General features: G+C 33.5%; 3 protein-coding genes across 6 annotated transcripts; 1 reads left to right on the forward strand and 2 right to left on the reverse strand.

Moving 5' to 3' along the window:
• The first annotated feature begins 1,022 nt into the window (after positions 1 to 1,022).
• LOC123716423 (DNA repair protein RAD52 homolog) lies at positions 1,023 to 4,659 on the forward strand. 3 transcript variants are annotated; one of them, XM_045672164.1, is made up of 6 exons: positions 1,023 to 1,301; positions 1,637 to 1,775; positions 2,072 to 2,223; positions 2,298 to 2,678; positions 4,090 to 4,186; positions 4,450 to 4,659. In XM_045672164.1, the coding sequence occupies exons 1-6, from the start codon at positions 1,254 to 1,256 to the stop codon at positions 4,635 to 4,637; spliced, it is 1,005 nt and encodes a 334-aa protein (XP_045528120.1). In that variant the 5' UTR covers positions 1,023 to 1,253; the 3' UTR covers positions 4,638 to 4,659. The 3 variants fall into 3 exon arrangements, with proteins under 3 accessions (XP_045528120.1, XP_045528121.1, XP_045528119.1); XM_045672165.1 differs by having other exon boundaries at positions 4,513 to 4,655; XM_045672163.1 differs by lacking the exons at positions 4,090 to 4,186; positions 4,450 to 4,659 and having other exon boundaries at positions 2,298 to 4,012.
• Positions 4,660 to 6,462: 1,803 nt separating this feature from the next.
• LOC123716243 (iroquois-class homeodomain protein IRX-2-like) lies at positions 6,463 to 13,490 on the reverse strand. Of its 2 annotated transcripts, none has more exons than XM_045671889.1 (7): positions 13,147 to 13,490; positions 11,548 to 11,666; positions 11,192 to 11,344; positions 10,785 to 10,976; positions 9,803 to 9,984; positions 8,387 to 8,546; positions 6,463 to 7,016 (listed from the first exon to the last, which is right to left on the reverse strand). In XM_045671889.1, the coding sequence occupies exons 1-7, from the start codon at positions 13,286 to 13,288 to the stop codon at positions 6,891 to 6,893; spliced, it is 1,074 nt and encodes a 357-aa protein (XP_045527845.1). In that variant the 5' UTR covers positions 13,289 to 13,490; the 3' UTR covers positions 6,463 to 6,890. The 2 variants fall into 2 exon arrangements, with proteins under 2 accessions (XP_045527845.1, XP_045527846.1); XM_045671890.1 differs by lacking the exon at positions 13,147 to 13,490 and adding an exon at positions 12,690 to 13,046.
• An 851-nt stretch (positions 13,491 to 14,341) lies between these two features.
• On the reverse strand, positions 14,342 to 15,856 carry LOC123716453 (lipase 3-like). Its single transcript, XM_045672217.1, has one exon. It carries the CDS (start codon positions 15,854 to 15,856, stop codon positions 14,411 to 14,413), a length of 1,446 nt encoding a protein of 481 aa, XP_045528173.1. The 3' UTR covers positions 14,342 to 14,410.
• Between the last annotated feature and the right edge of the window lie 2,202 nt (positions 15,857 to 18,058).

Genomic DNA, 18,058 nt, shown 5'->3' on the forward strand with positions numbered 1-18,058 from the left:
TATTAAAAAAGACCCATTTGACGGCAATAGAAAATAAAATACTACGTATGTTTTTAAGTTTTACCTACAAAAAGGTAAATCTTAATATTTACTTATTCAAGTAAACTAATACAACAATAATAAATATTTCAATATCACGAACAATATTTATACATTCTTTAGTTGGCATCACTGCCTACTAATTCCAGGTTTTGTAAACCTTTAAAAAAAATTCACGTCGCGTTTTTTACTGTTTGTGATGAAAAATGAATGCGTAATTATAACACGCTGAAAACTATTTTAAATGTGGACCACCACACTAAATAAAATGGGTACATTCACTAAAAAATAAAATGTATTTATGGACTTAGATATTCAGACTCGTACTGAAATTGAAAACTGTGCCCAGCCCAAAAGGTTTGTAATCTTTTACGTGACAAAAATTATAACTGTTACATTTCTACGGAATTAAAAATCAGAGTATAATTGTTTTTTTTAATGCCCGTTAGAAGTTTCAATAATCGAACAGTTTTTTCCATCTTGCCAGTCACATTGAGTCCCCTGTGGATAGGGCGCTTAGACTAAGCTACTAAAATAATATTTTATTACGTTCATAGCAATAATATACAAAAGTAAAAAATGTTATTTTAATATTATAAAGTAAAAAATATAATTCCTAATAATTTTAAACAATTGTATTATATAAAAGTTTATATATACAATTATGAATAATTAAAAAAATATTTCGGATTTTCCAGATAAGTATTATTCTAAATGGTACATATAAATTTTTTCGCAGGGTGGTGTATTGCTAGTGTCAAAACTTCGCAACTTTCGACTTTTAGGTCAAAATCTTCGTTAACATCTATTATGTAGATTACGAAAAAAAAGTTTAAAATTTCACAATGTTTCATTCAAAACTCAGCTTGGCATGGTCGTCGTGGGCTCTTGGTCTATGTACTGCAAAATGCAAGGCGATTGGCATTCCGCATTGCATTAGTAAGTCAATGTCAAACTACCAAATGTCAACTATCATTCATTAATTACCCAACATAATATTTCTGATTTCCTTACAAAATAATTAAACAGTTGTAGAATTATTACTTCAACACCCATTATCCCATTAACCTTTTATTATAGTGTCTCCTTGCTGGCAAATAAACTGAACAGTTTTTTGGATCCAATGAAATCAGTTTTAAATTGATCTATTTAATTGTTCACGTTTTTTTATGATGGCTTCCTAATAAGTTTTAAGCAAAGTTGTGTCGGTAAAGATGCAGCGTAAACCAGGATTCCCTATTGCGAACTGCAATATAAAAATGGTATAAAAGTGTATTTTAACTTAATACCACTATTTCAATAACATTTGCCTTCGCTTTCTATTTCGAGATATCAATAATAATCAATCATAGATGAATGCATAAATCCTTAGATAATAAGAGTTTTGCTGTTTTTCTAAAATACTAAATTTCCATTCTTAAATATAGACTCAAACGCCAAGAATTACACAAGTTCAAGGTTTTTCCCATAAAATGATAGTACATTTAACAAAAGTATTTTGGAAAATAAAATAATGTAACATGATTCCTGTTCCTTTCCATTCTGTACCTATAACCACAGTACAATTTAACAACAACAGATAATAATTTGTCTTTAGCCCGATAGCTCAATGCCTCCAGAAGTAGCAGGGGATGATGAATGGGACCCTCAACAGAGACGGCAGCAACTCATAAATTTTGGTCACTCTCAATGGGGCTTTAATAATTGGAATTGGACGGTCACCAAGCAGGACTTGGGTAAAATATTTTATTACAAAGAAAAACATATTAAGACCTAGATTAAAACATGATTAATGTAGAAATTATGACAAACATGTGTGTATGTTTCACACAAGGTGTAATGCAGGCAAACCATCACTATATTACTTAACTAAACAGACATAGATGACTATATTCTTATTGCACATAATTTGAGGTATAGGTTTGTTATAATTCTTGTAGGCGTTTTTAAGGACTCATACCTGCTCCAAAATCTTTTATTTCATTAGTAGTTTCTGTGCTAATAAAATGTTTTTACCTATATTACTTTCCAGATTTTGTTGAATTAATTAATGGCAAATACACTGCTGGAGTGGCTGCATTTATTAATGTTACCATTAAGAGTTTTGATATCCATCGGGAAAATGTTGGATATGCAACATCTATTGGTATCACTAAAGGCTCGGCTATACATAGAGCCCGTAAAGTGAGTTCCTAGTTTTTTTATTTTTTATACTATCTTAACGAAAATCACTAAAAATGTGTGAAATTTGTTTTCAGTGTGCTGTTACAAATGCACTCCGTGAGACCTTATTAAGCTTTGGCGGAACAGTGTCCACAGAGCTCATAGAGTTACTGGAAACAAACAAAGTAGAAGTGCCAATGCCAGAACCAGATATTCAAATACTCAAACCAACTGAACCCAAAAACTTAGCTCGTAAAGAAGAGACAAATGGAACAATTGCTAAGAATATATCCAGCGTGCCGAGCGTGACTCCTGTACGTGCGCCGCCACCGGCGATCAAGAATGCTGTCAACATTCCACCCCCCATAGCCAAGGCCCACCCAATGCCTGCTAATCTGCCCCCAGCAGCCAACAGGCCCCCTTTGGTCCCGCGCCCACCGCCGCCCCCCCCAGCTCCCCACGTGCGACCGAATAACGTAAGTTTTATCCTCCCAGTGATGGGAGGCATGGTACCCCCCATGTATCCTCCGCCCCCGCGAATTCCCCACACACCAACCATGTACCACAACTACTACGAATACCCATGGCACTTTTACGAAACATACGACCGTCACCATGGTAACGTTAATTTGAACTTCAACATGCCGCCTAAGAATCTGGTCGTGAACAGCCGGTCGCCGGTAGAATGCAAGAATGCGTGCAGACAGGGTCCAAACGGGCCTGAAATGGATCCAAATTATCTTCCACAGAATCAAGGCTGTTGGATAAAGCCCACCATCTTCTATGATGGCTTCTGGACGGAGCAAAAGGTTAAGAAGTGGGTTGCCGAACAGGTTGAGAAACAGTTCCCAGAAGATGGTTCTAAGCCTTCTTCACCTAGTAGTGGTCCAGAACCGACCGCGCCCAAATCATAAGCATTTGTATTTGTATACTGTCCATTTGCCAATTTTCACATTTGTTCGTTAATGAACATTAATTTTTGCTCATGACACATCTTTCTCTTATACAGCGGTATACATTTTAGCGTATATTCTCTAAACACGCGTTTCGAACTTAGTAATTTACACTTAGAGTAAGTATATTTTTACTGAAATACACTATTTTTTATCGATTTTTTTATTGTTACTAGTTCAGTAGGATCTGGGTATTATTGATGCTTGGCGTTTAGGAATATTATTTAAGAGTGATTTTAGGCATTAGTGTAAAATTTGAAATGTTAAAAAATATGTAATTATATAATACAATAATTCCCTTTTATGTATATTTACTTGTTTCTCTAATTCAAAAGGTACGTATCTGTTAAGCAGTTCCACTAAAAGTAATTACTTACCATAAGTCATACCTGACAATGTGTTTTCAGTAGAATAGCTGATAACTTAAAATGTCAACTATATTCAAACAGAATTTACTGTCCAAGTTCATCATAAATGTTCTATCAGGAAAAACAGTAAATGCCTAATACTATTATGTAAAATAAAAAGGTATATATTTCTGTTAATTGCAACATGAACTTGGCAGTATAAATATGAAAGACAAAAATCTTAACAGTCTGGACTAGTAAATGTTACAATTATCAGTAGTATTCCAATTTCGGGCATTATCACTGTATTTTTATCCTTTTTTAATTTCTATAAAAAATCTTATATTTAATATAATCTAAACCATATATTTTAATGGTTTGATAGATATTTATTCCCTTCATTAAAAATAAGTGATAAATGCAGATTCTAGCTATAAATGATAGAATTACAATAGGTATTATATTGTATGGTATCATTATTAAATACATGTTTTATTATAATAATAAATTGTTTGAAATGATGGCATGTTTAATTGTAGCTGTAATTGAGTTTTTAATTTATTTTTAACTACAAAACTTCATGACAGGAGGCGAACGATGATGAAGCTCGCGCTGAAAGAAAAAGACGACAGAAACAGGCTCAAGAGGAGTTCAGACTAAAACAAGTTATGAAACAAAATTTGGGTTAGATATTTGCACTTAAAGTAAAGTTTTTATTATTTGACTTTATTCTCTCATGCAGCACAATGTTCCCATGAGAGATTCTTTGCTCTTTTTTCTCTATGCTTTTAAGTTAGTTTTTAATAAATGTCTCATTTAAGTTTACATATGTATTTTATTAACTATATTTTGTATAATGAAATAATAAGTTGAAGACGTAATTGCTTTGCCATCACTTATTGGTTGTGATCCTGTACTCATATGAAATTAGGTGAACAAACTTTCAGATAAAAATGAACTTGATAAAAACAGCAGTAGTTTTGATATGTTAATGGCAATACCATCTCAAGATATAGTGATAGAAGAGGCTGGTGACAAAGCAGAGGAAGGCAAAAGAAAATCGCCCGTGCTGGAGGGCCAGGTTGCCAAAAGGAGAGCTAGCTTACGTGATAAGCTTGACATTGTACATCAGTAATATTAAATAAAACTTTTAAATTTATTGTTCCGTGTATTAAATTTAGTTTTATCGTTCTTTTAGGGCCATACCTTACCGCGATGCCATGGCGACGTGGCGAACTAGTTCTTAATGAGATGTATACCGGCTAACTCACTTGGCGACATTACCATGTAGCATAGCATAGCCAGAATGAACCGTTCCGCATGCGGCGACTGGCATCTGGCGACGTCGCCATTTGTTTGTATGCTCAGTTGCTAACCAGTTGCCGCGTTGCCGACATAAACGGAATAATTCAAATAATGTTAGTGACATCCTAATTTTTCAGGGATTTTCTCATATCTTCATAGAGTTTGATACAAACGGATGTACCCATATTATTTTTTTGCGACGCTGGTCATAATATAATAACAGTGCAGTAATTTCCACGTCCATTTCTGACTGTCGAGACAGACCTGAATGCATTAATGACGCGATTTGCCGACTCAGGGTATCGTCGCTGGCCACGTCATCTCGGTGGGGTACGGCCCTTAGGATAGGATTGATTGAATTAAACTTCACAATGCGAAATCATATTTTATTAAATCACTAACAAATTAGAGCCTTACACAAGTATATACAGGTCTAAATATAAAAATATTCTAACTGTATTTCGGTGAAAACTAAAATGCCTTACATTCTCAGGTCAAAAACTAAAATTACGCGTTTAACTTGTAATAAAGATACGTTATTTTTATTTATACTATCCTACACACAACGTTATTTTCATTGGATGTTGGAGTAAACTGTTAGAAAGGTAATATACAACTTACGTATATAATATAATATTATGGTTTGTGTATCAAAATAAATCAAAGCTAAATTTGAAGACGTTGCTTTTTATATGAAATAATTGCCATTTTTTATCCGATTTAGATTTGGTTTAACTGAGTTTTACTTGACTCAAGACCGTTTTCCATAGTTTAACCAATCATCATCGCTATATAATTCTTATGTTTATATTTTAATCACCTTCGATAACTTGTGTGTAGGAGTACCTTAGTATTAACTTAACTATTATCATGACAGGTCGACTGTTACATAATCCATTGTGTTACGCGGGTTATCATTGGGAAATTATTCTATTGTATTCTCCTTATACCTTACATTACCAACCTATAAGGTGCGCTTTCTTTAACTTCGCAAGAAGTTCAAAATGGGTTACAGAACTGCAAACAACAATTCTAAGTGTAATTCTTAATTACTTTGACTGGAAATTGAACCACGTAAATCGAAATCAAACGATATTTTATAATATCCAATATTCCCAATTCCTTGATACGGCACTTACTACAGATTTTTCTATGGAAAACTTGAGCGTGTTTAAAGCGGAATCATTGTTCGACAGAAACTGATATGAATTCTTGATGCTAGTGGTAAAAAAGTATTTTCATACCAAGGATGATGTTTTTAAACTTCATAGGAGTTCATAGGAATAATTTAGGCCCTGCCCACTTCGAGGTGCCGAATTAATAGAACTTACAATTCTATAGTATTATTTAGTCACAAAATCATCATTAATATCTTTGAATTTAAAACCCAGAAACCGTCTCAACCAAATACATCCGCCACCAAAGGTTTCACTTTTTAGTACTAAACCTGAATGTAATTTACGACTTTTATATATTTTTTAGGATTTTATGATAAAATACAGTACCGTATATAAGATTACATTTTTACTTTCACAGATTAATATAAGTCCATTCCACTAAACATCTACTCCATACAAAGAAAATAATCACTATAAAACTAATTTCTATACATTTTTTGAAGTTTTTCAAATAATAGTTTTGAATATATTATATCTTCCATTATTTACCTATCTTGAGTTTTATATGTATTGTAAAATCTGGTTTATTGATATATTATTGTTGAGAATAATCTCTGGAAGTAATGTTTGCCATGGAAAGTATGTATTTTTACATGAAAACATGTTCATCTTCATAGCTATTTTTAGTTAGAACTCAAAAGCAAATCTGGAGTTAAAACATTGTAGTTACTTTGTAACTCAATTTGACAAAAAAAATTACAGGTCGAATTTATTACCTCCTTATGTTACTTTAGATATAATGATGATACAAAATTGGTATACTTCGATTAAATGGAACAACTTTCTCTAAAAACATCATAACAATTTTTTTCTTCACAATTGATAGTGTACAAACTGAATTTTTGTAGAACGTAAATTTGATAAAATAAACGAAAGTTGTTCGGTCAGAAATCGAACCTGCTACCCTAGACGGGGAGTTCGTCCTGTTCCTTTTCTCGTTGGCGTACAGCAACCGCAGTCTCCACCAGCAGATACAGACACTTGAACTTGTCTTTCTCTACACGTGTCTCTGGCACGCTAGTTCCCACGACCTGATAAGTTTATCATTCATATAAAGGTTTTATCCCGATTTCTTAAATATACATTCTTATTAGACGTACAAGATAATTTCTAAAATTCATATGCCGAATATTTAACGGACTTTAGAAACTTAAATGATAGGTTTTAGGAAGAAATTACTATTGAATGGTTAAAGATTTTTTTTAAACATAGGCAAATAGTGAAATTAAAATTACAAATAATTTTAATATTTTTTTGAATATCCCCCCCCCCCTCCAACTAACAATATAATATACTCTAAACGCCCAAGTTTTTTCCATGCGGGCATATGTGCATTTGGTAAAGGAAACATAAAAAAGCCAGCTGGAAGCTGACCATGTCATTACCTACAAGTCTTAACAATGATAATAAAGCTGAAGAGTTTTACAGCGCCACTATTGGTAACAATTGATGTTTTTATTATTAATGGTTAGTTATAAAATCTTTACATGAAACGCTTTGCGGATGAAATGTAGTGGAAACAAAATGTTTATAAACATGTCTTCTTCTGCTTATTTCACGTCAGAAAATGATCAAAGAATGTAACGGCTTTAATTAATATTTATCTCAATTTTTAATGTCTATGCGCCTATAAATAGATAGCTCGAGTGATGGGCTATCTTGCAGTTACAACTTAATTACAAACATTGATGTGTTTTACAACAGTCTACCACCTTACCGTAACTTTGTTTAGCCGGCTCTTAGTGTGGTTAAAGTTTTCATTTTGTTTGTTTGTTTATTACTATTATTGTTTTATCTTTTAATATTGTTTTTATTAATATTTAATTTTTAGTTATTATTATTATTTTGTCTTGTTTTATTTTTATTATTTTGTGGTTGTTTGTTTAGTTTTTTTCCTTTATTGCTTATGTTGAAAGAAAACAATTTTTTAAACGGATTAAAGCTATTTGTTTATAATTATTTACATAATTTTAAATATAAACTTTTCCGACGTTTCGCGTGCTTTACAGCGTGCGTGTTACTACGATACTTTTTGACATTCAACAAAAGTGTTGAATGTCAAAAGTATCACAGCTGTAGAGAAAGTTGTGTTATCTGTATTTATTGCCCCAAAGTCGATATCGACTAAAAGATGACGGGTTTTTGCAGAAATGACTCACGGTGTCCTCTATTTTCGCGGATTGTAAATAATTATAATAATAATAAGTTTATAATAATACAAATAATTTTAATCCGGTTAAACAATAGTTTTCTTTCAATGTGTAAAAGCTATGTTAACCAAAGATAATACTATATTGCTTATGTTCTAATGTAATTGATGTGTATGTGTGTTAAATTTGATTTATTTTCTTGTATTTTTTAGGCATACACATTGTTTTAGAATGTATATATAAATAAATACCTGAAGGCGACGGCGTGTAGTTTTAGGCATCGGCGGAATAGCGATCTGGGGCCAGCTGGCCGTACTCGTGTCTGCTCCGCTCGCCTCGTCCGTCTCCATCTGAACTTCGCCTTCGACGGTTTCACCGTCCATAGTGCGGACCGTCACTACCGCTGCCGATCTGTAAATATTTTTTAAAATCTTTTGTTATATTTAATAACTTTTTGCTACTACTTTAACAGTAATGAAGTTAAAAAAAGAAAGACATTAGTATTATACATAATGAAATGGACTACCTAAAAAGAAAGACATTAGTATTTTATATTAGTACTAAGGTAACCTATACGCCGTAAACGTATTGGTTTTTTTTTCACAATTGGGAACCACAATTAGCAAAGTGACGAGTCTTTTTCTCAGACTTGTTTATTAGCATAATGCTAGATTTAGGGAATACAATCTCGTGGGAGTAAAAATTACAACCTCGCGAGATCTTGGGTAGTAGAAGAACTTTAACGCGAAGAATATGATAGATATGTTGATAAGCTTAAATTATGAGACATTATTTTTAAGAAAAGTATTTATTGTACCTATTATTTATATCAGACGATTTTAGTCCTTAAATTTATTTTAAAATCTTCTTTTTGATCATTTTTGTTCTGCCTCGTAATTAGCTACTATTTATATATATTAATGGTGAGTCAATTAACCTTTCACAGTGCTTTTATATGTCTGTTTATACATATTATTATTTATATTTTTTTTGGATTTTATTTTATTTTTTGTTAATTAATTATGCACTTCTTATACTTTACCCTCTGTAGGTGTTTCTTTTTTTTTATTGTCCAATATGAGGATTGCCTGGAAAAAATCGCTTGTTAGCGATAAGGCCGCCTGTTGCCTAATAACTTATGTAACCTACTCACTTTTTGCTTTTTATTACAATAATTATGTATTTTATGGTAACCAAGTATAAATAAATTAATAATTATTATTATAACTCTTTCAATTATTTATAATAAATCATAATACATAAATATTTATTTTAGAATTTTAATCCCAGCCAATTTTAATTCCCGTGGGTGAATCAAGAGTTATTTCCAGAAATACTTCTATCTATCCAGACATAGTTGATGAAGATAAAATTTGTTTGATAATGGTTTTAATTTCTTTCCTGTAAGATAAATTTCCTAGCAAAATCTGCAAATTGAAAATTTCGTCACCTTTCAAACGTTCCAAGTCATCTTTATATTTACACGGGGTTATTTAAATATAAACGCTTGCTCATCATAACGACCAACTTTTTTTGATACTCCTACGTCATGTAACGCTTCGAGATTCGATTTTGGAAACTAAAACGAGATCTCGCGGGATAGAGATTGCATTCCCTAGCTAGGTTGGAATGATGGGAAGAAAACTTAGTGAGGCTCGAGTACGTACCCGCGCGCGGCCGGATGTGCATCATCAGCTCCGTAGCGGATGACGGAGTGCCAAACGGCGGGATCGTACTTGTCCTCGGAGTATTCGTCGTGGGACCGGTCAGTTCCCTCGCCATCGCTTCGGTACACGAGCAGACCGTCGCCGTAGTCGTGGTCCCGACCGCTCTCGCCTTCGCCGTCACCCTGTCCAAGTTCAAACGAGAATGTGAAAATTATATTGACAAAGTACTTTAGAAAAATTTAAGCAACTTCAAATAAACATTAACTTCCTAGATACCTATATATATATTATACAATTTCAAGTCCCCTCCACAACTACTAATAACTACTTGGCATAAAAACACATGAAATTATCCATAAATATCCATATCACATAATAGCGGACGCGATAGATGTTGTCCTGTATGATATTTCAAGCGATAAGAATATTAAACAAAGTATGAAAGTACCGAGTGCAGCGCGATCTGCCTGATTTGTGAATCTAAACCATCCAGGGCTCCACTCAAACGCATACAAAATATCATTCAAATCGGTCCAGCGGTCTAAAAGGAGGCCAGAGGCATACACACATACATTATATAATTTTATATATATGATAGATCAAACTGATAACCAATTTTTGAAGTTGGGTTAATTTACTATTAATTTAATGGAATACGAATTGTGATACTATTCTAAGGAGGTGACTGAAACAATAGTTTTAGAAAAATTGTGATTGGTAAACAGGAATTCTAGTACAATTATACGTAATGGCCCCGTAAACCCGTATAAAGTTCTTTACTTTTGTCTGTTTAATGCGAGTTTGTTTGCACGGCAAACAGTTTAGCGTAAAAAATACGCCAAATGTCCACCATATTATTTTGCTGTTTATCATCATCAATATTATAATTTATACACAAAACCTCTAAAGCTATATACAGATCAACATTCAAATCATAATAACGTATTATCTAATTAAACTCTGTAATAAAAATAAAAAAAACCTCAATCTCAGAGCCGTCCCAGGCAGTGACCACAAGGTTGCTAGCGCTGGCATCAACCTCAGCATCTGCATCACTTGAATTGAGTTGTTTCCGACCTCGTCTCGAGATGGTGTAATGAAGCGGATCTTGACCCTCCCGACGGATCATCTCGGGCAGAATACGGCGACGGGCGTTTATGAACCAGTTGCATACCTATTGTATTAGAGGCCTTATTAGGAACATGTGGATTAAGATAAATATAAAAAGTGAAACTAGCTTTGGTTTACGAATATATAAAAACAAAAGCAATTTTTCATTGTAAACCATTATTATATTTCTTATAATTTACAGTCTGTTCTCAACAAAATACTTCTAATTCTACAAGACTATGTACCTTTTTTCTATTGTTTTTTTAAAAATATACATACTTGTAGAACCGTTAGGTTGGCTTCCTGACTAAGAGCTAGTTTTTCAGCATCACTAGGATATGCATTATACCGATGTTCATACAGCCATCGTTTCAATATCTTCACCGACGCCTTTGGTAGATTGCCGCGCCTTTTGCGAATTATTATATTACCCTTGTAAGAAAAACACAATAAAAATATACAAATGAAATAAAATAAAATATTTTTTTATATATATTTTTTTGCTATAAACTATCTGAGGTTGATGTTTAGTAAGCTTTTTTGTTTATAGTTTCTATGAAATAGTTAAGTATATTTGAATCATTCTTTAAAAAAACCATTGAATATTTACACTAAATTTAATCTGCAATTTGTACCTGTTGCGATGTCATGGGTAATCCTCCATATGAAATAGTGATTGGTTTTCTCTCAGACTCTCCATCAGTGCCAGATTCATTCTCATCTGTGGAAGATGTGGAGGCAAACCTGTCTCGAGCTAAAACAAGAGTTTATGGTTACAATGTTATCTCCTAAAATTCTTGAGAAAAAAATATACTTGTATGTTTGAAAGCACAAAAGGCACAGTAAGCTAATAATCTAGTTATGTAAAATTGTAAATAAAACTAAAAAATCAGACACATAAGAAAGTTAATAAAAATTGTGTGTTTAATAACAAACACAATATTAGAATTATTTGTTGAAATTTTTCTACAGAAAATTAGTAATTACACTAGACATAAATTAAAATAAAAAGTACACAATATATTTCTAAATTAAAATCTCTTATCTATGACCTAATTTTAATAGTGATATGTTATCTTATGAATGTTGAGGTAAAGTTGTTAAGTTTTTATTATTTTAAATTCTTCCCCTTCCCCTATAAAATAATAAGACTTGCATTTAAGTGATGGAATCAACAAGAAATAAGATTCTTTTAAATTATCTTTCTTTAAACTATTTAACAATCGGATTTGAGAAACAACTCCATTTGCTCCAAATCAGATCTTTAATGAAAGTACTGCCAATGTTCCAAGCCTATTACTGTACATACATATTTAAATTTAACATAGTTACGAATGCTATAAAATAAAATTAATAAAAATGATATTAAATAAAAAATGCCTACTTTATTGAGAAAAATGCTTTTAAAAGGTATAGAATTTTTTTTCATTAAATATTTTAAGGTTAAATAAAAAACCTTTCATACATAGATTTAAAAAATAAACTTATTTCCTAGTCTACAAAATTACCATTTTACTGACTGCAGAATTTTCACATCAGAAACCAATCAGATCGTAAGCGCTACCTGGCGGACCGCGTGATTAAACTAAAGCAAACACCCAAAAATTACCTTTCCCCGCCATCTTGTCTTACTGACCGCTGTCAATTTTATGTCATTACGACATTCTAAAAGTCATCAAGATTTCAATAGCGAATTGTAAACAAACAAAATAAACATCATAAAAAACAAAAGGGAATCAAAACTATGCTCCGAAAACTCAATAATATAACCACATACCCATTATTGATTTGTCCTGCAATGCGACACGTCCAAGCTATCTAAAAATAACTCATGCACGTGCCAAATTACACTTTTGTAAAGGTCAGCTAAGTATTTAACTTTGATTATCATTAACCAGATAAATGTTATAACATTTACTACACCAAACTATGTAATTTAACACAGTAACCGATAAAACATGGTACGCGTTGACGGAGTTATGGAGCAACGAACGGCGTTGGCGCCATTTTAGTTTAGTAAGAGCGAACGCCTAGATGACGTAACAGACCTAGATATCAGCACTAAACTACACCCGATCCACAAAACCTTTTTTAAAGCAGTTTTTAATTATAAATTAAATGAGAATTAAAGTTTTTAATGATGTCACCTTGACGTATGTCAGGCCGTCAGTCGTCACGGTGACATCCATGGCGGAAACGTGGCTTCGATTTTGATTTTTGACCGGCTTTCTTACCTCCAGGCGACATTGACTTCTGACTATTCGAAACGCGGGCTTCTCTGATGATTTCTCTAGTAAGTTCTCTAAGATCTCGTCGTTGTTGATAGGTCATTTTGGGCTGGTTCTCGTGTGCTGTGCCGATGGAAGGTGGTATCATTTTCTTCTATTCCATTGGTGAAATAAATTTTGTACACTTTAGAAAATAAACACTGTTAAACTGTTACTCTCCACTTTACATAACACAAATTATTCAAAAAGAAGAAAACAGTGATTTAATGCGTGAAAACTAGTAAAAATAATAGAAATCAACAAGAACTGTAGCTCAACTGCATTGTATTTATTCGACTGACAGCCGTATCGGGGGACGGCGGGAAGCACGCTACAGCGCCGCCGCGCAACTATCTCTTTCTCACACCGTAATAAAATCTCGCTTGTTCTCGTTCTTACAGACAACGCTATAATGACATTATCAAAAAGCTTGTCATAACAAAGCGTGGGCTTAGCAAATGGCTTGTTCCCTAACAATTTTTTAACGTCAAACGGCCTATCCGCCAATAAGACATTTGACACCGATTATAATTGTTGTATTCCGCCGATCTGTCGAAACGAATTCCGAAACTATGTGTCGTCCATCGACATACATTAAGTACAATGATGTAGAACTAGTTTACGAAGATACTAATGCCCTCTATTTGACGATGTTGTAGTTGCTCTAAGTAAATATAAATCATATCGTTTTTCAAAGTTTCCCGCGTTTAATACGTTACTACGTGTTACCATTTGCGTAGTTTAAAAATAAGTCATTATTTTTAAGAAAGTTATAATAGAATAATAAAGAACTGCACAATCGGCTACATGAAATCATCATCCAAATGTCCAAAACAAATAAGCAATAACAAATTAATTATTTATAAAACCGGTATGTCAATTTATAAAACTATAATTACTTATTACTCAAACTTTAATTATTTATTAACATTAATATCGTTAATAAGTGTGATAATTAACGTTGTTTTGTTCGTAGCTATACAGGTTTGATCAAACATTTCTATAAAACATATAACTTTCTTTGAACTATATTGTATATATAAATATAATAATAATTCTGATGGATTGTTTAGCTTTGAATAAAACATATTTTCACAAGTTAAGGACGGTTTATTAATTAAAAATCTTAAAAATAACCTAATTTACACAAGGCATATCGATATAGGGTTGAAGTATGTACTTATGTATTCAATATTCATCTAGTATTTAAATTTATAAAAAGTAATTTTACTCAGTGGTAATTTCTTATGGAATCTACTAATCTCTGATTGACGACTACGGGGGCTCGGCGTGAGAATTGGAAGTCCATATGATTGAAGTGTTCATCGGGAATTCTGTAGAAGTCTCTCACATCGGGAAGCTCCTGCTGCAACCTTTCTACATCCCTGGGGTGCGCCATCCAGTCTTCATCACTGTAGTATAGAGCCACTGGAACTTTGACATCTGTCATATTGTACCTTGGAGGTTGACTGTTGCCATATACTTGTGTGTTCGTTTCCGCACCAAAGTCATATTTTCTAAGTTCATTGGCTGCCACAGCTTGGCTATACTGTTTGATTTGCCTCGTCGATGCTCCTGCTGGTACGTGACTCATAATTACAGGAACTAAATCGGCGTCCATATTTGTAGGGTTCATGCCAGTCACGACGAAGTTAACGTTGCCACAGATGTGTTTGCAGCCAATTTGGTTTTGGCACATATTGCCTCCTATGGTGTGAACCAACTCTTTGCTTAACTTCAGCTCACCATATCCTAATTGATGCTGTAAATAATCGTAGAATGGATTATTTGGAGACATCATGCGAAGCAATGGGCTGCGCGTGTTTGTCATGTAGACCATGGGTGCCAGTGCGTACATCATTGAAATTTTGTTGCGGTACTCAGGGCGAGTAGAAGTCAGTGCGAAGAATGCTGTGGTTCCTTGTGAATGGCCTACATAGAAGAGCTTTTGCTGCTTTGATGTTTGTAATGAATAGTCGATCATTGCCGGCAAATCGTGGTGAGCAATTTCGTCAATGCTGAACTTCCAGAAATCTGCTTGGGCAGGATGTTTGCTTACGTGTTTGCGCGAGTATTTACTTCCTCTGGCATTTCCCAGCCATACTTCATACCCGGCGTCAGCTAACATATAGGCAAGTGACTTGTCCATTAATAACCAGTCATCAGCGCTGCCTAAGAGCCCATGCATCAGGAATACTACAGGTACTTCCACATTCTTCTGTTCTCTAGGTAGGACGCGGAACATGGTGAGAATGTATCCGTCGTCAGTTCTGACAACATGTTCTTCAACAGAATATTGATGTTTCATGAGAAGTTGAGTGGCGTTCATGTTGGCATCTTCAGAGTCATTTTGTTCGGACCTCTCGAAGGCGTCATGGTAAGTTTTCTTTTTATCATCGGTGATGTGTTGCAATGTCTTGTAGGCGTCGTCAAAGATTCGTACGATGTGCTTCTTGTCGTTAACTGTTGATTTCGGACCAGCGGCGATTTGGATGCCCCTCCAGGTGATGACATCCCCATGTTTAGGCGATTCACGTTGGATAGTTTTAGTGAAGTACGGTGGGCTTTTCTCTTTAGAAATGGGGAGTGGGTAGTCGTCATAGTTGAGGCGTTCTTGACTCTCAGGTCTTGCGAAGAAGTTTTGGTAGTCAATGTTGTCCAAGGGTTGGAAGACCATGTCTAACTGAGGAAAGAACTGCTGGCGCAGAAGGTTAGCGGTCGAGACGGCCACGAGGCAGAGTAACAGCAGACACGTCTTCATGGTGAGTATCGTAGGTATGTATGTACTAATGTTCGATTGAAATTCGACTATTATTTATATAAAAAGGAAGCTTATCGAGCAGTTCTCGACAATTTACGTAATCGTATTTTACATATTGTTTAATTTTGCGGTATCGCTTGTTAATTTAAATAATATTTTTTTGTAAATCTTCTATTTATACACTATTATTATAAAGAGGAAAGTTTTAATTGCATGCTTGTTTAATTTGCACGGTCTCCAAAACTACTTGAAATTAAAAAATATATTTAACCATTAGAATTCTACAATATTTAATAAACACTCTATAGAATATATATTATAAAACAAATCTGCAAAGGAACTAACCGCTATTATTACATATATTAATCACAAAAAACACGGCATTTATTCATTTATTCAGCCCAAGAAACACTAAATATAATACACAAACTAATTAGTTATTATTTAATTAATAAATATATATTTTTGAAATCAAACTGTCAACGTAAAAATAATCTAAAGGAATATGTTACTTAATAATTTTGTTGTTTACTTAGTTATACTTGTCCACATGTTTATCACATATCAAAAAAATATCCAAGTTGGAATAAGTATATCTGGTTTAAATCTTAACAAGATCATCAAGTTTGTGGATACAAAATAAATATACACTTACGAAATTTAGCACTATTGGTGACTCTCAATTCTAAGGTCGTAGGTTCGACTTCCAGTTGGGCACCAGTTGTGTGCGAGTGTGCTTGAACGATACAGGAAGGTATGGTGAGGAAACCGGCATGCCTTAGACCCAAAAAGTCAACGGCGTGTCAGGTAGTTATTTTCCTATTATAAAAAAACCAAATGATCACGAAGCAGATACCCAGACCTTAAAAGCCACTGGTTTCTCTAAGCGTGGAAGCCCAAAAAGAAAATAAATATTATTCAATATCAACTAACATACATAGGACCTATATTGACAAACTGGCCAAATCCTTTACTTTAAAAGTTAGTTAAAAATTATTCCCTTGCATCCTATGACCAAACATGGAGGAAACTCATTATGGACGCTCTTTGCTCCATCTAGGGGATATAGGGACATTAAGTTATGTATCATATAGTCTTACATTTCCTATCGCATATACGTTCCGATCTGCTGCGGAACTGAGAAAACGGTTTTGATTAACTTTTCAACTTTTGCAACTTTTGGGTTCAAGAATCGTGTTAATAGCGAACGACAGGTTAAGATAGAGAGTAGACTTATTGCTGAATCAAAAACGTATAGTATTTTGAAATTCGACAAAGATATTTTAGCCCCCTAGGCTCGGACTTAAAATATTTTTGCGACCTAATGTCTAACTATAGGAATATAACACATAAGAAACGTGTGTTCTAGGTTCCTACTAATGATCCTATCTCAAATACATCATTCTTGGACGGAAATTTAAGCAGGGAAGTGGGAAGCGTGAGTGTAAAAGGGCTGAATATGATCGTTACTGAAAAGGGGTTTTGGGAAATATTTATGTTAAGAGCAGGCAGCGCCGAGTGTAATTGTGGTAAGGTCTCTCCAAAATTATAGCGATATATTCTAAGTCACCTTTTTAGAAGGTTCCTGAAGGTTAAACCGGTGTTAAAAGCAAATTATTATTTTGGTATATATATATATATATACCTACATCATGCCATAGTTGAGGAGTTTCGGCCTATATATTTTGCAGTCCCGTTACCCCATAATGGGACATGAGGTACAATCGTTTCTGTTTTACAAGATTTACTCTCATAATGAGAAAGAGGCCTTCAATCCCAATTAACTGACTTTTCCATTAATATTTTTTTAATTGACGATATTTAATTATTATACACGAACATTCAACAAACAAAATTTTCGCCTGGAATCCAACTCCTGACCATATATAATGATTTACTATTAAGCTATGAAAACCGTAATTGCATATGTTTTTTAATACTGTAAATACATTTGTAGATTTAACCTATTTAAATATATTTCATCTTTCCTTAACCATATCCGGTAAGTATACCTGTCAAAGCAAGTGAAACCAAAGACAAATGCTAGTACATTTTTTTAGAATATTACACTATTTGTAAATAAAATTGCAAAATTTCATGAACATTATTAAAATTAAG

The sequence above is a fragment of the Pieris brassicae genome, chromosome 11 (genome assembly GCF_905147105.1).
Source record: "Pieris brassicae chromosome 11, ilPieBrab1.1, whole genome shotgun sequence".
In the NCBI taxonomy this organism is placed as follows: Eukaryota; Metazoa; Arthropoda; class Insecta; order Lepidoptera; family Pieridae; genus Pieris; species Pieris brassicae.